The 20,760-nt window shown below is 45.2% G+C and overlaps 2 protein-coding genes across 3 annotated transcripts; one reads left to right on the plus strand and one right to left on the minus strand.

Annotated features, from left to right (window-relative positions):
• Positions 1-299: 299 nt before the first annotated feature.
• On the minus strand, positions 300-12,521 carry LOC135804958 (uncharacterized). Its single transcript, XM_065318942.1, has 10 exons — positions 12,276-12,521; positions 12,131-12,196; positions 10,493-10,540; positions 9,255-9,297; positions 8,204-8,294; positions 7,866-7,925; positions 7,530-7,601; positions 6,456-6,615; positions 1,879-1,966; positions 300-949 (listed from the first exon to the last, which is right to left on the minus strand). Exons 1-10 carry the CDS (start codon positions 12,306-12,308, stop codon positions 813-815), a joined length of 798 nt encoding a protein of 265 aa, XP_065175014.1. The 5' UTR covers positions 12,309-12,521; the 3' UTR covers positions 300-812.
• A 174-nt stretch (positions 12,522-12,695) lies between these two features.
• On the plus strand, positions 12,696-19,188 carry LOC135804959 (thioredoxin-like protein 4B). 2 transcript variants are annotated; one of them, XM_065318943.1, is made up of 4 exons: positions 12,696-13,021; positions 16,290-16,441; positions 16,844-16,930; positions 17,488-19,188. In XM_065318943.1, exons 1-4 carry the CDS (start codon positions 12,890-12,892, stop codon positions 17,651-17,653), a joined length of 537 nt encoding a protein of 178 aa, XP_065175015.1. In that variant the 5' UTR covers positions 12,696-12,889; the 3' UTR covers positions 17,654-19,188. The 2 variants fall into 2 exon arrangements, with proteins under 2 accessions (XP_065175015.1, XP_065175016.1); XM_065318944.1 differs by lacking the exon at positions 16,844-16,930.
• Positions 19,189-20,760: the final 1,572 nt, after the last annotated feature.

Consider the following 20,760-nt stretch of genomic DNA (forward strand, 5'->3'; position numbering starts at 1 on the left):
AAACACTTCGCAGATAAGTTACTTATTTTCCTTGCATCTCGGTGATAGAGTTCTTTCTTGAGCAACTGCATACCACTTTCTGGTCATTCGACTTTGTCGCCTATAATTATTTAATAATGGAAGGTTCACCGCGCATAGAGCTGACCCACCGGATCGGATTTCACCGAGCAGCACACTACATTGTACACACACGTAATGCTGCTGGCACTGGCACTGTACTGTATCGTCGTGCACTGGGCAGCAGGAATGCTGGTACACACCGTGCCTGGCAACACTACAACACACACTTGAAGTACTGGTGAGCTGCTAGGGTACACATATATACTACGGGACGGACCACGAATCGTGTGGACAAGTCACGAGACACCCTGCTAAATCCAGAGAAAGCATGAAATGAGTGTGACGTGTCGCGACGAAACATCACGGCGCGTCACACGCCTACCGATTACGGCAATGAGTGGTACAGAAAGAGAGTACAGGCAGAGAGGTCAATAAGAAAGCATTGTGATTAGATTCGTGTCTGCACAGACGTCAACACGCAAGCACATAGAGCATAGGCCTAAATGATTGGAAGAAATCAATGACATAAAAAGTACACCCTAAATAATATGTACAGCTAAGCAGTATGGGAATTGGTAAATCTGTATTGTGGTTCATATCTGTGAAAACAATTCCGCCGAAAGGAACCGTGGACTTGGCAAGTACTAGTATTCGTTTTCAGTATTTGTTTTCATGTCTACTAAAATTTCGTGCACACAGTCAAGACTAGTCTGACCGTGTGTGTTGGCTGTGTTTCATGTTTGACTGTGTGACTATGACTCCGCAGGGCTGTGCTTGCTCATCTGCACGCGGCGCCGTGACACTCGCTGAGCAGGCGTGGCGGAGCTCGCCGCCAGCCTGGCGATCTTTATCGGCGTCGTGCTGGCCTGATTGCGGTGCGACGCCTCCGCTGTGTGCACAGCAGCAGCAGCAGTGGCAGCAGCAGCAGCAGCGGCAAACACACAGGCACAAGAAAAGAGAAACACTGTTTGACATGCCACGCTTACAAAACAGCACTGGCTAGAGCGCGTTCATTAAAAAATAAATACTGTAAAAGCCAAACGAGGCGCATAAAAACGATTTCCCAAAATTGACTGGTTTACGTGTACCAAAGGCAACGATTCTCACTTATTCTCAACGCTCAATAGGACAATATATGTATTGATTTCTGTGCAACGATTTCTATTTTAACGACAGATTTCTCCTCGTGAACTCGTTAGAGTTAGCACTTCGTTATATTATATATATCAGGGCCGGCGCCACTGGTACGACCATGGCCGTACCAAACAAAAACAAACCTTCCCAAAAAGTCGGTCCACGTGGCCGTGGAACGTCTAAAACCGGGGAGAAAAAGTTTCGATGTATGATTTTGTACAGGGAGTCGCCCAGAGTGCAGGATTTGCCGTCTAAATTCCAAATTTTTCCTGGGGGAGGACCCCCAGAACCCCCATAAAGATGGCCCCTTTGGCCGCACCGCTCTGCGGAAGCAGCCTCCAGCCCTGTATATATATGGCCTTTTAAATACAGTATATAAAAAGTTGCCTTGCTCACGTGCATCTGTCAAGAGCTGCTGTTTTGCATTCTGAAACAACATCCATCGCCAGTGCAAAATACCTGGACGTTTTTGGTGTCAGCATGCAGATGACAGAACAGAAATCGTCGAACCAAATGGAACATACTCAAACACATTAGGCAGCGGAGGTTGCGACAATGGAGGCGAGGCACACTTTCTTTTTCCCCCATATGATCTGCCCTTCCTCCCCTGCCAATGGCTAATGCCCCCTACCTAGGCTCTATCAGCCCCGCTTATTGACGAGATTCGCAATCAGGCCAGCTTACCGATTCTCTTCCGCCGCCGTCTGGCGAAAGTATTGGTGTGCTTTGAGAGATCGTTGCACACCTTTCTCCAGTGGTTCAGTTTGTCAGCCTACAGCACAGGTCAAACAAAACATATCAACATAGCATTGAAAGATAGGACCAACAGTTTACAGCCATGTTGCCTGCAGCCTATCCAACACTAACAGTCAGAAGCAAGGTACTTGTGAGTCAGAAGGTGCAGCAGTTAGCACAACACTGACTGATGAGCAACTGACATTCAACGATCATAAACTTTTGGTCCTTTCATTCAATTTTAATCCTTGGCTCTCCATCCCAGTAAAAACCATAGCATGTCCATGAAGTCAAGGCAGCGAACGCCTTCATACACCCTACACATGTACGTGTGACCTACACACTGTGGACTGTGGAACAAAGGCAGCAAAAGAGAGCTGCAAATGCCTGTGATAACAACATGTATTCTTGACTGGTGCGTAGATCATTTGCGTTTCATTGGCATGGCCGGTCCATTTCCCTTTTCAAGGCTACAACATGACTGGAGTGCATTGTTTCTGGTACCGACAAAATTCCCTTTGACATTTGTTTTGCTTATTGCAAGCTCACCAGAGATTTATGAATAAACGCCGTGGAGACAACAATTTTAATAAAGCAATAACATATTGACCTTTGATAAATAGTAAATACCCACACTCATTAGTGACCACACCATCAACAGTATCAAATTCAAATAAATTTGCTTTGACTCAATAAATACCACTGCACTTTTCCATGTAGCACTCCACTTTTCCCTAAAAAGGAGTATTTTATAAACAGTATTAATATTTTATTGGCCTTAGTGGTATTTTATAAACAGTATTTATTGGCTTTTGACCAAATAAATACTGTTTATAAAAATAATACCACTAGGGCCAATAAATACTGTTTATAAAATACTCCTTTTTAGGGAAAGTGAAGGTCAACATATGTATGATAAATGTAGAGCCTACGGATTTATTGCAATTACATACCGGTATAAAAACCTCGGTCCGAGTATACATCAATAGAACTAACTCTGCCGTCATTACTGTGTATTACCACTTCAGTCACGATATTCCACTGATGATAGTGACATGAAAATCGATTCTGGAAAACATTTGACTTCATTGATGCATGGTAATGACGGCAGAGTTAGTTCTATGTATTCCCGTAGCTATGCAAAAGACGTTACTTCAGTAACGTCTGGCGCTAGCCAGGGTCCACACAGCTTTAATTCCGTGTTTGTTTGTTTGTGCCATCGGCATGCCTGGCGCTATCCCGTACCTGTCCCGTACCATCAAAGACAGCTGGCCACAATATTCAAATAGGACTGTCAAATGCAAGATCATAACGTGAAGCAACTTGGAAGAATGAGTATGTATGCGAAGTGTATCGGGGGAATGCATGCAGGGCGATAGTGCGGGTTCGAATCCCAGGTTATGTCAAGGTGGTAGACGGTGTCGTATTACCCTCGAATGCAAAGAAAAAGTGTATTTCTTTCGCTCAGGGTCCTACGCTATGCTTTTTTTGCCTAGCTCATCATGCATGTTATTCGAACAGATGGAAACTTTTTGCAATACAATCATGTAGCCGATCAGTTCGTTGCGGTATAGTTGGGCATTGTAGCCGTCATGGTCGACGTAAAACACTATAAGACCGCAACGAAGTTGGGGCCAAAGAGAAAGTTCCATCAGTTCTAATAACATGCATGATGGGGTAGGCAAAAAAGCATAGCGTAGGGCCCTGAGCTTCCAAGCTCTCTCGTTGCTTTATCACCAGAGATTGTATTTAGTAACTCAATCATGTCTGGGTTGTTTACAAAAAAAGACGGTACAAGTAGGTCGACGAGAAAGCTCCCGCCTGTCCATTGAAAAAATCATGGGGGCGCTCAGATTAGGCCCTGGCGGATAATGCTCGAAAAGGTGGCAGATTCTGCTCGAAAAGCAGTGAAATTGGCAGAACCATACAAACCTTATGGCGTGCAGTTCCTCGAATTCTGCTCCATTTCTTTATCCACATACCAAACATGCATGAAACTTACCAGAAAAAGTACCGAATTCTGCCAATTTTTCTGCCGGCATTATCCGCCAAGGCCTAGCTCAGATCCGCGGTTCCAGAGTTAGACAGTTCGAAAGCCGCGTCTCGGCAAACGTCACTCAATAGCTGCCTGCGCAGATTTGAACGCCGGATTTCCCCAAATTCTCGGGCATGCAGTGACATGGAAAGTTTGAAAACTCATTCAAAAGGACACACAGACAGGTGGCAATTTGTAAAAAAAACGAGAGAGCTTGGAAGCTCAGGGCCCTACGCTATGCTTTTATGCTTTTTTGCCTAGCTCATCGTACATGTTATAAGAACTGAGGCAAAAGTATTTGCAGAATTTATTGCGGATTGTTATTTCTCTAATAATCATCTTCTTTTGGTTTGCTCCTTCTTTTCTTTTTATCTCCTTATACTGTAAATCAACAAATTTTGGCTGATGAGAAATAGAAACCTCTCTATTAGAGAGGTTAAGATGCACGTTATTTCCGACGTGACGCGCAATTTCACGTCAAATTTGAAATCGATAGGTATTTTTGCTCTCACATGCATCCATTGCTCAAAAATGCATCAATTTCCTATATGACAAACTTTGGCCTGTGATTTACTTTGGCCGGTTGGTACCAAGCGGCGAAATCAGCGAAATTAAATCGCCAGCGAAAATTAGTTGATTTTAATACAGTAATCGGATTTTCTGGCCTTTTTGTAGTAATACATGTACATTGACCTGTTGAGCCAATGACGACAACGAATGCATGGTTGCCTGTGGAGCACATTACATAACTTAGCAGTCTCCTAAAATACGTATCCTGTCCGACGGCAAAAGAGTCTGCAGATTTAGTTTTTCTGCGCGTCGACGGGATGTCTGCGACGCGAAAGTTCAGCTCGCGTTATTTGGCTCGCACGTCGAAAAATCAACGCGAGTGACCTGCTGCTCACGTGGAAATTTGGACATTACATAACTTTACAGTCTCCTATAATACGTATCCTGTCCGACCGCAAAAGAGGCTGCAGATTTAGTTTTTCTGCGCGTCGACGGGATGTCTGTCCTGACGTTCACTGGGACCGGCGCTGACTTTGCCGATCACGGGCGTTCTGGACTCGACAGGATGTCTGTCCTGACGTTTCCTGGGACCGGCGCTGACTCTGCCGATCACGGGCGTTCTGGACTCAACAGGATGTCTGTCCAGACGTTGCCTGGGACCGGCGGACTCTGCCGATCACGGGCGTTCTGGAGTCGACGGGATCTCTCTTCCGACGTTTCCTGTGACCGGCGCTGAATCGCTCGTTCACGCTTATTTTAGATCTCTCTTTCAAAATACATGTATGTTTATGCTGACGCTGTTTATGCTGACGCATCCTATCACCTATTCGGCGTCTACTCTAATTTAATTTCCTCCTCGTCTCCCTATTTCTTCCCAAATCTCCCTCTACATCAGGGAGTCGTATGCATAATACGACGAATATTGGTACGGTACGGGACAGATACAGGAGCCCGCAAATATTGTGGACAGCTGTTATGTACAATCCTGTAGAGCCTTTGTAGTCATAGATACGGGACAGATACGGGACAGTTACGGGATAGCGCCAGGCGTGACACAAACAAACAAACAAACAAACACACAAACAAACAAATACCAAATTAAAGCTGTGTGGACCCTGGCTAGCGCCAGACGTTACTGAAGTAACGTCTTCTGCATAGCTACGGGAATAAAATAAAAGTGTGAAGCTGCTACGACACTTACGAGCAAGGAGAGCAAAGCGACTTTTGTCGGAATACTGGCGTTGCAACTAGTAATTCGCTGGGCTATAGAGCTGGCGGTTTGACCCTTGTGGTAGCAAGCGTTAGCCCAGTGTGTTCCTCTTGCTACAGACTTTCCAAAAATCTCCGGAGGAGACCAAAGTTGTGACCAGGAGAATAATGCATTGCGAGGTGAGCTGAGGTCAAATTCAATCTGCGAACATTTTTTTATGACCGGGGAAAAGCGAGTGCGGTATTCACGACAGAGTTACCATGGGATTTACCCTCTCCACACCCAGTCTTTTTAAAAAGCCTTTGTGCAAATTGTCTGTACATGTGAAAATGGGTTACCCTTCTTGTGTAGCTTTCCACTACGTGGTTCGCGGCTGTAGTTATTATCACGTATACTTGTATTACTATTAGGTCACTTCGCCACTACATGTATGTACCGTCAGCTGTAATGATATCTGTATTCATCCTTTTCCTGTGTTATTTGTTGAAGTAAATAGTTGATATTTTGTAGTCAGTTGTTTCCAGTTATATTTATTTAAGTAAATAGCTAACATTTCGTGTGTTTTTAGGATTGTCCTATTTATTCCTTTTTGCCTATTCTGCAGTTGCATGCGTGTGTGCTCCTCATTGGCTTCCCTCGTTCCTCCTTTCTTTTGTTCATTTGGCTTATGCGAACGTTGGCCAAGCTTGCTTGGTGATGTCAACGCGAACGCGAACAAGCATAATAATAATAATAATAATAATAATAATAACACCCAGTAAACCAACCCACCATAACCAGAAGCTGCTGATTCTTCTCCTCCAGATCCTGAGTGGCAAGACTCAGATCAGGCAACGCTTCCAAGCGTGCAAGTCGTTCTTCGCTCACCCGACTCCGTAACGTTTCACAGCCAAGAGGAGCAGAGCATTCTGCATGTGCCCGCTCTAGATATCTGCAGAACGATACAAAAGTGAAGAAAACAGATGAGGAGAGAACACAGGATGTTAAGCCTTTAGGCGATGGAAGAAACAACACTAACGCTGGACTACGTGACGTATCAAGACCCTCATTGTCCTGGACGAAGAGTGGAATTTCCCGTTTCACCCCGGGACTATAAACTTGACAGCACTCACACACAAGTAACGCATTCGATTGAGTACAGCACATACTTCGAGTGCAATATTTCAGGCTGGACATTTCAGCATTTTCAGGCGCGCGATACAAACAAAATATGATGGAACGTATGAGTCAAAGCACATCAATTCAAAAGTCCCCCCCCCCTTTTCTTTATGAAAAGTTGAAAATTACAACAGATATTCATCACGGATTCTACCTCGCATCCACATTCCACATTCTCTGCATAGCCTCAGTGACAGGGCTCTTTTCTATTAGAAAGGAAAGCATAGCCAGGGTTCTAGCCAGGAAAAAATTAGAGGGACAGGTAGGGGAAACAAACAGTTCACCCATTATTTTTCATGTTCCACTATTGCCTTGTCACAGAACCAATGCAACAGACGGGTGCAGAGAGCACCCGGAACGATCAATTTGTGGCCACATTCTCGCTGTGCGAACTGAAAAAAACCCAAATCGAAAAATGAGCAGGGTGGTGTGCTATCAGAGTAGCCCCCCCCCCCCCCCCCTTGGCTAGAACCCTGATAGCAAAAATCAAGATTGTTTTACTGTTTCCAACTCTCTCAAACTTATGAAAAAGCATATCAAACAACATGATCCACAAGCCCGGGATGAAAATGTTGAAACACGTCAGTTTTGTCCGGATTGTCTGTTTTGACAATCAATTTTGTGAATAGGTCTGCCGCGGCTACTAGAAACCACAACAAGAAGCAACAGCATCAACACACAACATACTGGTGCACATCGTCGGCAATTTGCTCGTGCTGCTCAATGGCCGAATGCCAGCCAGCTATCTCAGCCCTTTGCCTGCACAAGGAGAGAGAGAGAGAGAGAGAGAGAGAGAGAGAGAGAGAGAGAGCACGGGGCACGGAAAACAGAGACAAGTCACTTATCATACATCATAATTCATGCGCATAACCGGATCATCCAGTCGAGCATGAAACGCATGAAAGAAGCCGGCCACCTGAACACCAGAGGGTTCTATTGGAACCCATCAGCAGCAGCAGCAGCAGCAGCAGCAAGAACTAGAGCAACTGCAGCAGCAGCGGTACGGCCAAATTGAGCACTCACGCTTCCAGCATGGCACGGTCCTCCTCAATGTCCTGTTCGCTAGGACGGGTCCTGTGACTCCTGTCATGGAAGAATCAGCAAACAGCAAAGAATGAAGGGAACAGATTAAATATTCATTAGTTGAGGAACAAAGTAAACGAACAATTTTTGTCCTACTTCTTTGATACATAAACCTTTCTTGCCATGATGTGTGTGTACCAGCAACAGTGGAGCGAATAGAACGGCACACACGCACACACATACACACAGAGGTAATCTAGCAGAGACAGAGATAGCAATCAAAACTTTGCCATAGCACTAGCATAGCACTAGGTTAGTGCCATGCGGGACAGTCTCACCATTTTCCCGCCACCGATTGCGCTGCGCCTGGCTGCGATGTGGCAGCTGCGGGCTGAACAGTTCCGCCGGGGGACTGAGTCGCTTCTTTTGCTAGGAACACAGAGCAGAGAATGTGTGCATTGATTCAGATTATGCATGACACCAGTAATGCATTGGAGAACAAGCATATTCACCATGATAACGCCTACTAGCACAACTGAATAGAAGACCTTAGCCCTATGTCTAGCGTGCATACACGTTTCGAGCGGCTCACGTGACTGCCGAAGCTGCTGTACAACGGTCTAGAGCACAGTAATACAGGCGATTGGGAAAAGATCGGCCAGTGATAGGCTGAGCAACCACGGCATACATGGCTCTTTTGGACTGCTCAAAGATGGCACTCCTGCTACACTGCCACTGACACCTTTGCTGCATGACACTGCAGGGAGTTACAGAAACGCTCAGACCACACAGTGGTTGCCAGCTATGCCCGATTTATACGAAGAACGTGATGTCGAACATACATGTTTCAAGAGTTAGGAAACTAACACGTTGATACGGAGATGGAGAGCATTCCGATATATAGCCACTGACACAGGTGCAAGGAAGAAGCCAGGACTGGTACAGCCAATAAGTCGCCGATTGAATTGAGCCGACATTAGTTGGTTTCAAACCCAAGCATCCACACACGCCCATGTTCTAGCAGTTATGCATGGTGTAGATCTGCAGCTGGCTGGCGAACTGCGGGGCAAAAATCCTGGCTATTTTTGGGAGACTGTTCATGTCCATTTCAGATTGGCATGGCATTGCAGCAAACTGCCACACCGGAGTGACTGCAAAGCATGTATCATACCATAGTTCAATCTCCAATTTCAGAAATTTTAGGTGCTCAAAATGTTAGGTGAGGGCAAATAACGACTCCAGGTTAGGTAAAAAAATTGGTTCAGAGAAGCAGTTCCCTATTGGAAGATGTGCATCAGTGATTGTTAAACTTTAGGGGTGAAAGAGATGGACCGAAAGTACCGAAAATCTGTGAATTTACAGTACTGTACCCATTTCATCACAGCCTACCTTGGGCTGGTGTGCCGGGCTCCTTTCTTGCAGAGCGCTCCGCCTAACAAAAAAGAAGAAAAAAGACAGTAAGCAAAATGCACATACCGGTACACGTATACACAACAAACTTGGCAAGCAGCACTGTGCCGACGCACATCACGACAGTCTGAGTTCGTATCAAATGAAACCCTCACAGGTGAGACAAGCATGCCACGCATTCAACAAGGTTCCTGCTAGCGCGCTGACCGGAACCTTTACGCCCGGGTGCAGTTTTACAGAGAACTTGTACAGAGAACGAATCCCCCCCCCTCAGGTGAAACCAGTTCATGAGGAGTTCTCCAGCTAAAGGGGGGGGGGGGGGGGGGGGGGAGGGACCAGCGCTAACGCGCATACGTTCCCTACTGGAGCTGCCGGTATAAATCCAACATCCAGCACTGGCTGTGCTCAGCATAAGCCTGGTGATTGGTCAAGGGCATGGAACTAATACAAGTACAAGTACAGTGAACCTTCAGGATACCGTAAAAGTCCGTAAATAAGTACCTGCCCGAAAGAAATACCCCCTTCATTCTTTTAGCTCTGTCTGTTGAATTCAAGTCAAGCCCGATAAACATACTGCCCGAAATAAGTACCGGTACGGTGCGCACATGCAGCACGTAGCATGTACATCGACATGAAAATGACTTCTCCACTACACACAAGTCGGGTCCGAAAGTTAGTACGGGTGTGGCCACTAAATTCGAAAGTAAATACGTACTTATTTACGGACTTTTACGGTAAACTACCTTGCATGCAACATACTACTGTACAGGCAGAAACATTCGTCGGTCAATAATTTCGTCCAACTCCAATAAACAGTACAATGTACATGCACTATTCTTTTAAGACCCTGCACAACAGTACATGTATAGTCATTGTAACCTTGGGTACACATAGACAGTGCCAACACGGCTATAAAATACAGGCGCGTGTGTCCTTTGCGCGCACACTGCACTTTTTAGTTTCATTGTAGTTACAGCGAAACAGAAGCATGCTGCTCTGTAACTCCTGCGTGCAAGATTTTAGTGTAGGTGGAAAACATATCTCTGCGAGTGGAATGAACAAAACTTTGCGCCAGCACGCCAACTTAGACCATGGCCCACATGCACACAGTGACCTACTTGTGCCGATATGTTTGACACAACAACGTAGACTTTCAATCAATACACTGATGTGCCGACGGGCATCTAATGTGTTCATTTAAGACAACTCGACTGTACCTTGACAGGCGTTAGCGTTGAACGTCTGCGTGTGATGCTCTTCCGCCGCTGCAACATACAAGAAAGTCAGTGAAGCAAGAACACCCATCGTGAGTATCGTGGCCAAGACATCAGCATCAGGGTGAAGTGCATAGACCTTTCTACACAGTTGAGCATTTGCAGTTAATTTTCTGGGTCAACATAATGCTTCTACACGGACACTGACGGCACATAGCACTCTGGTGACAGGGTCGGTTTCTCGGTAGACAGTTCATACTACATGTAATCGAAGTTCCAAGTCCATGCAGTGTGCTGCAAGGAGATTCGTTTTGCTTAGCTGCTTAGTCGAGCTGTTTTTGAGGGCATTGTTATTTGGCAGTCTAGCTAGTCTATCCAGTTATGATTTGTAAAGAAAACAATGGAAGGAGGTGATGGTGATGGTGGTGCTTCTCAGTTTACGTGAAGGTTTGTCTGGAACGGTGACAATGGAGAACGTTTCGCCCATGAGCGTGATTGTGTTATCAAAAGGAATCCTGCTACATGAAAGAAGACTCGTTGTGACGCCAGACGATGATTGCTCGTTCCAGTGCTCATTACGAGTATGCGGAACAGTTCACAAAGGTGATTCGCTGCAAGAATTATTTGCAGCTGAACGCTCAGGATGCCAAGAATGAGTGCCCTTCGGCACTGCAATTCGCAGGCATATACTGGTCCGGACTTTATTCACCATAGCTGTAGAACGTAATACTGCATTACAAGTACACCCGACCATTTACACTGCATTTCAACAACAGATACTAGTACACAATTTCTCACAATTTTTCATACCCTTCTAGGCTTTGGAGATTATTTGAACTTTTGTGAGCTTCCTTCATTTCACAATTCCATTCAAAACAATTGTGCTTCCTAGTATAAACGGAGTTCGTATTTCGGGCACGCTCTACCATTCTGAAGGACTTTCTTGCTTCCGAGCTTTGAAACAATGGTACGATACCGGTCTTATCCAGAATGAGTGCAGATGATGCACTGAGGGAGTTCGTAGTAGACGTATGAAGTCAGGGGAGGGAGGGGTGTACGTTCTTACCCCCCCCCCCCCCCCCACTATTTTGGAGTATGGTAGAACTAGTACAAGCCCGTAAAGACCTGTCGTGCAGGCTTGCACTGTTTTCAAACTGCACTATTGTAACTAAAACTGCGCTATTGTAATACCCAAGCTCAGTTCGTACAACTACCGTATTATCTCTAATATAAGCACAGTCTCCAATAATAGCACGTCTCCAATAATAGAACACCTTGGGGCGGCGTTCAAAAAATAAAGTGCTCAGTCTCCATTATAAGCACACTGTGTAAATTCATTATCTGTACCGGCGAAAAAACCCTGAAATGTGTGTGTTGACATGAATTTGGCATGGCAACATGCCTCTGAAAATGAGGTTGAAATAATAATGGAACAGTCTCCAATAAAGGAACGTCTGCGGAGGTACATTGAAAAAATAAAGGACCGTGCTTATATTAGAGATAATACGGTAACTATCATCTGCATGAACATGTAAGGCTTTAGAGTGCTTCTGCGACTGATTCTGAGTTATTTTTTTCTTCAAAGTTCAAACTCGTCAATCAAGGATTTTTAAAATCAGAAAGAAAACAGGACACTCTCACCTGCTGTACACCACGTCTTGACTTCTTTCGAGTGAAACGAAACCCACAGTCACCTTCCTCTTCGAACTGCACAAATGTAAAACGTGGAGACGTATCTCACACTCCACCAATGAACTCCCATCACAGGCGATGACGATTGCCCTACCTGTTTCCTTTTCTCGACTTCGTTCTCAGACATACTGGTCTTGGCTAGTTCGAATATTCCCGCATGAGAACTAGTTTTCAGGCGAAGGTACGCCTTCCTCGATATTTCACCAACGTAACTCGTTGGATCACTGCACGTCCACACCGGCGACTCTAGTCTCCAGACTAACCTCCGGAGGCCGTTTTCGACATCAGCGAATCCTTCACTACCTTCCTCCTGTTCAGATCGGTGTGCACTTGCATTGCATGCACAGTGTCAGTGTACTGATCTTCTTTCCCGCGGTTGGATTTCAAATAATTTTAATTATTATGTCCAAAAATTATATTATAATGCTGCCTTTTCGTTGATTCACATGCATTTTTGAATTTTTTGGAAAATCATGGAACAGCATCATGATATCACTGCACTCGATCCATAATACCGGTACTAGTATTTGGAGTATAATTTCGATTTGGCAATCTACATCTCGTATACGCGTACCGGTATACATGTATTTTGGACTGATTTCCATCCTAGCCAGAGTCCAAAATTACTGCTCTTGAAGAAATTCGTCCATGATACTCTGTATTCGTGGATTGAACTCCTATCAATAGAGGCTCTTCTACCTGGATACAATGGCGTTCTCGCTGAAGCAGCTGTCTAGCAAGGCTGAAGTAGATGCTGTGATCAAGACAACACTGGACAAAGTTCTCGTCTTACGCTTTGGCCGTGCTTCAGATGTGGCATGCATGCAGCTTGATGACATTGTAAGTGAACCCTGGCCAAAAAGTCTACTACATTTTGTAGAAAGTACAGTTTTAAAGGGGAAGTTAAGGCTAAAATCAAAATTTCACCAGGGTGCTTCTTTTTTTGGGGGGAGGGTTCTTCGGGGTGCTGAGTCGAATGGTCTTGGTCAGAGAAAGCTGAGACGCTCCCTTCCCACTTTAATCCCAATCGAACTCGCGCACTTCTACCGAAACTGGATGACTGCACCCTATTAGATGGGGATTTGTATGCAAAATGTCACTAAAAGCGCCATTTCGTTCTTATAAAAGCACGGATGGCCGCGATTGGCCCATATGTTGTAGTCTTTTGGACGCTGAGTCAACTGGTTTTGGTCCGAAAAGGCTGCAATGCAGCGTTCCTCCTTTATTCCCAATCGAACATGGTTGAACAAGTGGTCACGTGCTCCTGGGTGCCCAAATCACCTGGTCACCACGCCAGCAGGCGACAACTTTCACACCAAGGTTCAACTTTCACACCAAGGTTCAACTCGAGTGACAGGACTGCACCCAAAAAAGGTCAAACAGGCTAGTAAGTTGTACCCTGCAGGCACGGTGACCAGGTGACTGGTGTATGCAGGAGCACGTGGCCACTTGTTCAACCATGTTCGATTGGGAATAAAGGAGGAACGCTGCATCGCAGCCTTTTTGGACCAAAACCAGTCGACTCAGCGTCCAAAAGACTACAACACATGGGCCAATCGCGGTCATCCGTGCTTTTAAAAGAACGACATGGCGCTTTTAGTTACATTTTGCATACAAATCCCCATCTAGTAGGGTGCAGTCACCCAGTTTCGGTGAAAGTGCGCGAGTTCGATTGGGATTAAAGTAGGAAGGGAGCGTCTCAGCTTCCTCGGACCACGACCATTCGACTCAGCACCCCGAAGACTACAACTGGTGAAATTTTGATTTTAGCCTTAACTTCCCCTTTAAAGGCTGTGTTTACATGAGTTTTCAACTTGCCATGAACACAGTCTGACTGGAGCGTTTACATGATGCATTGTGCTTGACCTGGGTTGATTTCATCCCCCCCCCCCCCCCCCCCCCCAAAGGGTAAGGTCGAAATCGAGAAAACCTACCATGGCACTCGTATGCTCATACCGTATTTTCTCTAATAAACCAGTCTCCAATAATGACCCGGGGTGAGGGTTGTTTGAAATAATAAGAGCATAGTCTCTAATAGTAGCGCGGGTCACAATTGGAATATGCAACAAGTATATTGACTGCATACGAGAGAGCTTGGAAGCTCAGGACCCTGCGCTATGCTTTGTTGCCTAGCTCATCCTGCATGTTGTTAGAACTGATGGAAATGCTTTTTCCTTTGATTAGCTACATCATTTTATTGCAAAAACGTTTCAATGAGTTACTGAAGTAACGTCTTCTGCATAGCTATGGGACTGGCGCTGACTCTGCCGATCACGGGCGTTCTGGATTCGACGGGATGTCTGTCCTGACGTTTCCTGGGACCGGCGCTGACTCCGCCGATCACGGGCGTTCTTCTTCTTCTTCTTATTATTATTATACTGACGGCAACTAACATCCATTCCAATTGCATTTACTCGTCTCCCTACTTCGTATTTCTTTCCAGAAAATCTCCCCATACAGCAGGGAGTCGTTTACATAATATGACTCCCTGCTATACATCTACATGACTGTATACACGTTATAATTATTATATTGTCGGCCTACATGCGATTCCCGGGCTGGTCGACAGGCGGCCCAGCCAGCCTGCTAGTGGGATCTCGGCCTCGCACACAAATCCACACAAAATGTTGCTGCACTGAATGCATTCCCCCGATACACTTCGCATATATACTCATTCTCTTGATGGTACCGTACTCTTGATGGTACGGGACAGGTACGGGATAGCGCCAGGCATGCCGATGGCACAAACAAACAAAAATATTGTGGCCAGCTGTCTTTGTTGGTACGGTACGGTACGGGACAGATACGGGATAGCGCCAGGCGTGACACAAACAAACAAACAAACACACAAACACCAAATTAAAGCTGTGTGGACCCTGGCTAGCGCCAGACGTTACTGAAGTAACGTCTTCTGCATAGCTACGGGAATAAAACAGCAGTACAACATGCCAAGAACATAATTATTTGTAAGGTTTTCGGTCTACTGCTTCCTTCCTGGTGCCAATGCTATTGTGAGACATCTGTTTTGACAATATTCCTGAGTTTAGGGTTGAAAAATCAGTCTTGACATGGTCAGTTTATGCCTGTATAGACTGGAATTGGCTTGATAGTTGACAATTGAAAAAATAAGAGCCCAGTCTCCAATAATAGCCCAGTCTCTAATAGTAGCGCGGGTAGAGCTGTCACTGAAAAAAATAAGAACCCCGGGCTCTTATTAGAGACAATACGGTATCTCTCGCCAGGATTGCACAACATTGTATACTAGTACAGTTAGGCCTCGCTTATCCGGTCCTCTTTTTTCCGGATCCCTTGCCATCCGGAGGAAAATCGCTGGTTACCGATTTACAGCATACGTTACGCATACAACACAACTGGACCTCGCGATCCGCATACCCGTGCATGGTTTTGTGTACCAACTGGTTCAAGTGTGTACAAGAAGCTTCGTCGTATCCGTTTGCACAACATGGCTTGCAGAAGCTAGAATCAGGGAGTTGTACAAACAAGCGGGGTCGATACGACTCCTTGACCTGCTGGCTGCATGCGGATAGCACTCAGTTGCATGCACTTGTCTTTTTCTTCTGCACACTAGCTGTACTGCATGATGCCACGTACGATTTCACACCTTTTGATGTGCCCCATGCATATACAGTATGTGTGTTCGGTTATCCGGTTCCCTCGCCTAACCGGATGTTTTTTTGTGGAAAACGTGTATGTGCGGTCTGACTGTATGCGAATTCCCGGCAGCCATAGTAGCCATGCAACCATACAGCACTGGAGAAAGATTTGTGTCGGTATGTCTGTAATCTACCCGGGTCAACTGTCTTCGCGTGAATTAATGCTTGCCTTTTTTCTTCAACCGTGCAGACTTTCAACCCGGGTTGAAAATTCTCATGCAAGCACAGCCTAAGTGGATGCTTTGAAACCATGCTTTCTCGTGCGCTATCACGATCACGTACTCCACTGCATTTTGCACGTGCATTTTGGGCCTGGAAAATCCTGGAATTTTCTTATAGGAAATCTTTGTATCGGTATGGACTTTGGTAATCCAGTCAGCAAGATCTCTTAGCTGTAGGCTTTTTCTCTTGTGTACTTCTGGGCATTTCTTCAGCTGGATAAGGCTCAAGAGAAGATGGCGCGGATGGCTGAGATCTACACCGTTGATGTCGACGCTGTCCCCATCTACGTGCACTACTTTGACATCTCCCTGATCCCGGCCACTGTTTTCTTCTTCAATGCGCAGCACATGAAAGTTGACTATGGGTGAGCCGGGGCCCATTGTGTAGGTATTTGCGCATACACGTTAAAGAAACTCTACATGGAGGAGAGGGTACAGCTATTCATTAACCGTTAGTATTCAACAGGCCATGGCGGGGCCTTCTCTCTCATCTAGAATCTCCTTAATGGCCTCGATTTCCTTGTATGCTACATAATGTCATTGTATCGAGCTGGTTCTGCAGTATACACTGTCATGCAGTGCTTGCTCAACGGATCGTAACTCGGTGAATTCTCAACCGAATTTGACAATCAAAAGACCTAGATGGTAGGAGAGGCACTCAGGAGTCGGCTCAAACAGCTCTCGGATTAAAATTAAGAGGATTGAAAAGTATGCGTTTTTTTATGCTCTTGCAGTGTATGAATTTCTATTCTTTTTTTGCCTGAGAGCAAGGTTTCCCTGCTGCAAGCCCAAGCAAAGTATGCACATACAGCACTGTGTGCCGCAACTTTCTGTGTCTTCTCCAAAAGATCTGAGTGAGTTTGAGCGGAGGGTAATGAAATAGCGGTGTGAACGATGTCTTGCTTCTCAAGTAATAGTTGTATAACCATTGAGTTACATCAACTCCAAGAAGAGTATCTTGCTTCGTACTGGCTTTCTTAGGTGCCGTATTGAAGAATTTTAGATTATCCGCCGTGACCTTCACGTTGAACAGCAAATTGCTCCTGAAGGCAATGCTCACTGGCACAGCTTGCCTTTTTTCTAAGGGCACAAATGTACGCTACCCGTAGAGTCTACTGCATGCCCATGACGCTCTTGGGCATTTGCCTCTGCTGTAAGGTATTTGTTACATGCTTTGTGGAAGAAAAGAAGAATTTCCTTTGTATTTGTCATGACTATGATTGTATGTGTGTATCCCGCCTTGGCATGGACACACGGTTGGACAGCCTGTGCGTTGTGTGCCAACTGCTGTTGTGGCACTGTGTGTGTGCGTGCGTCTCGCACGCTCTCTCTCTCTCTCTCTCTCTCTCTCTCTCTCTCTCTCTCTCTCTCTCTCTTTCTCTCTCTCTCTCTCTGTGCTTGTATTAATTAGGACGCCGGATCACACAAAGTTCATCGGTGCCTTCAAGAAGACTCAGGATTTCATCGATCTAGTCGAGGTGATACTGCGGGGAGCTCTGCACGGGAAAGTGATGGTTACGAGTCCCATTGACCCGAGGAATGTGCCAAAGTATGACCTCGTCTACAAGAACATCTGAAGTCCGTGCCGCTTGCCACAGGGCTGTTTAGACAGGCAAGGTCCCAGTCATCCCTTCATCAAGGTTTCCCCTGAAAGAGCAGGCAGATTCCGTCTGGCAACTGACCCATGCCACTCAATGTACTGGTATCGGTACCATGATCTTGAGTATTTGTTTCTCGTGATATGGGGACCACGGAACACTGCAGTATACCAACCACGGTGACTATACCGCCAACTTGGCACCATACAACTGGAAAATAAGTCGGCCAGGCTTCGTTGTACCTGGCAACCCGGCGAGAACTATTGTTCGTTTTCCAGCGGTCCCAGTGCTATCGGAAGAAAACGGATCAAAATACTAGTACGTCCTTGCACGTGTCCTTGCAGTTATGGCAGCGATGTCACCTATTTCAAGCATTGCGGTGTGCAGTGGAACATCCTCTGGAGAAAGCGCACGGTCATGTGTGTTGCAAGTACAGCAGCTTATTACCAGCAGCTTATTACCATCATCAGGATCATCAATGATCATCATCATCATCATGAACTGCATCATGACTAAAGTATGACTTAGTCTACAAGAACACCTGAGGTCCCTGCTGCTTGCCACAGGGCTTTTTAGACAAGCAAGGTCCCGGTCATCAAGGTTTACCCCTGAAAGAGCAGGCAGATTCATTCTGCCAACTCACCCATTCTGCTCGATGTACCATGATCTTCAGCTTGCATAGCATGCAGTGCTCTAGCCTAGCTTGGAACAGCTATACACGTCTGGAAGTCTGTGCACGCACACGCGTGGGCACAACTTTGATGGTGTTATGAGTAGGGCTGAAACGATTATACCAATTACTCGGTAATCGATCGATAATTCCTTATCAATCAAGTAATCGTTACGTTATAGATTACTCGTTAGGGGTTTTGAGTCCAAAAAGTACTGACAACTCACGTTTTGCGAAGTTTGAATCAGTTTACGTATGTAGTTACCTGGGACATAGTGCATATTCTGAGGTTAAATTGACTTCAAAACTGCCATGTTTCTGAGCTACCCTGTCACTAATGCAAATTTGTGGTATTATAATGGCTTAGATTTCGGAAACAGAGCAATGTTTGCACAAAATTCTGACACTATTTGCTAACGATTATAATCGATAAATCGATCGTTAAGCTCAGGAGTAATCGATAGGTGAAAATCCACGATCGTTTCAGCCCTAGTTATGAGTTATGAGACTTATGACTTCTTGAAAGTATGATTTTTTGTTTTGCTTATTCCAATAGTCGTCAGATCACCAGCTAGACAGCCTCAGCCCATAATCCTGCAAACCCAGCCATTCAGCATGCTGAAGCCAGGCGCTTGTCTCACTGTGAGCGGTACAATCATGCACTATCATGCTGTGATGTTTTGACATCCTACCATACTTTTTTTTAAGCCTCTTTTAAGCCTCCTACCAATAGTACCATGCTATGGTCAATGGTCCATAGACAGTGAGTTGAATGATCTGTATTCATCTCAATAACAATCTTGCATGATATTTATTACAAACATGTTTGCACATGGTTGATAAATATGGTGGTATGCAGCCTAGAGAGCGTGTGTGGGCAGGCGTGTATTTACCGCCATATTGCCATGCAGGCGAGTCTTTACCACCATAATAATTGTACAATCATGCAATACATACATGTACATGTACTTACATACATGTACATACCGGTACATGATTATTAAATTTTATAACAATCATATTTTGATATACATGTACCATGTGTACTGCATAGGCAATTCCCAAATCTGCTGGCCGAAAAATTCGCCGAAAACTGTGGTTTTGAAGAAATCACCGATCTTTTCGCCAAATATGCAATTTTGGGACGAAATTCGCCGAAAATCGATGTTTTTGTGCCTCAACAGCATGCAAATACCCCGGCTGTAACCATTTATGTACTGCGAAAGGTGACTGTGACTTTAGGCATTACCAAAATTGGTCAGCGGGAAAAGATGACGAAATCAATGGCTGTGAAGAAATCGCCGATAATTGAGCCGAATTTGCAAATTTCGCACTGAATTCGCCGAAAATGGATGTTTTAGTGCCTCTAAAGCATGCACGTACATGTGAATGTACACTAACTGTGTTACAAGCGGTGCTGCTTTGAGCCGAATTCTGACTTTGGGGCTGATATCTGTTATGGCCGAATTTGGACATTCTCTTAGTTTAGTCTTAGCCGACCGAACAGCTACACCGTAATACCGGTAGTACTGTGCGCGTGCATGTTCGATTTTTTTATTTTTTCCGAAAAAAATAAAAAATCGAACATGCATGCATACGCACAGTACACTGCAGTGTAGATCTACGATCGTGCGAGTCATCAATAATTATACTTTTAAGGTGGCAGTTCCCCTTTTCCGTATACTACACTCTTTGGACCAGAAGTCATGAACAGCTAGGAATATCCAAACCAAACTTGGCAGTGATGTTGAGGGTGTTCATACCTAGGTTCAGAATCATTTTTCACACATCTCACATATCTTGAAGTGCCGAACTTGCTCTCAGCCAAAATGCGTTCATATCGCACGTACAGGGCAAGGATTGAGCCAAAAGAGAACAGAGGCTAATGGTACCCAGCAGTATTAATTTGCTCAGAACTCATGCAGACTGACAGCTCGAGGTGCTAAACTAGACTAAACCTTGCAAACATATGTACAGTGGAGCATTGTGATTTTCAATTTTACAGATCAGAAACGCGATGTTTACAGATAATTCAGAGGCATGCCAGTTGGAAGAACCTCGCTGGGATATTGACAGTTCTGTTTAGTTTAGCACCTAGCAAATTTCACGTAGATGTGAATAATGCCCAAGATTATGATTCTATGACAAGTAAGCCCTGAGATATGTTGGCTCAAGCTTGTCGGAGTCCATGAAAAAGAGGGTCAAATTCAGGAAAAAGTACACTCCAGTTTCACCTTTCAAAAGCCACCAGCAGCATATGTTTCTTCTTCCTTGTGCTGTGCTTGATCCAGAAACCCTTTCTTCATTGCTCTGCAATGCTTCCTTGCCTTTTGCTCCTCTTCTGACGACTTTCTACGCTTGTGGTACAGTTTTCCTCTTGAAAGACACCTAGATTTCTCTCCAACGACGGACTAAC

Source organism: Sycon ciliatum, chromosome 1 (genome assembly GCF_964019385.1).
Source record: "Sycon ciliatum chromosome 1, ocSycCili1.1, whole genome shotgun sequence".
Classification (NCBI taxonomy): Eukaryota; Metazoa; Porifera; class Calcarea; order Leucosolenida; family Sycettidae; genus Sycon; species Sycon ciliatum.

What these genes read in the sequence shown, in the direction of transcription:
- LOC135804958 (XM_065318942.1), bottom strand. Translation starts at nt 12,308, where the DNA reads ATGTCTGAGAACGAAGTCGAGAAAAGGAAACAG. An exon ending in GCCCGGCACACCAGCCCAAG is followed by an intron (nt 8,295 to 9,254) that starts GTAGGCTGTGAT and finishes CTGTGTTCCTAG; the next exon opens with CAAAAGAAGCGACTCAGTCC. An exon ending in ACGGCGGCGGAAGAGAATCG is followed by an intron (nt 950 to 1,878) that starts GTAAGCTGGCCT and finishes CTGTGCACACAG; the next exon opens with CGGAGGCGTCGCACCGCAAT.
- LOC135804959 (XM_065318943.1), top strand. Translation starts at nt 12,890, where the DNA reads ATGGCGTTCTCGCTGAAGCAGCTGTCTAGCAAGGCTGAAGTAGATGCT. An exon ending in GCATGCAGCTTGATGACATT is followed by an intron (nt 13,022 to 16,289) that starts GTAAGTGAACCC and finishes GCATTTCTTCAG; the next exon opens with CTGGATAAGGCTCAAGAGAA. An exon ending in CACATGAAAGTTGACTATGG is followed by an intron (nt 16,442 to 16,843) that starts GTGAGCCGGGGC and finishes TTTGCCTGAGAG; the next exon opens with CAAGGTTTCCCTGCTGCAAG.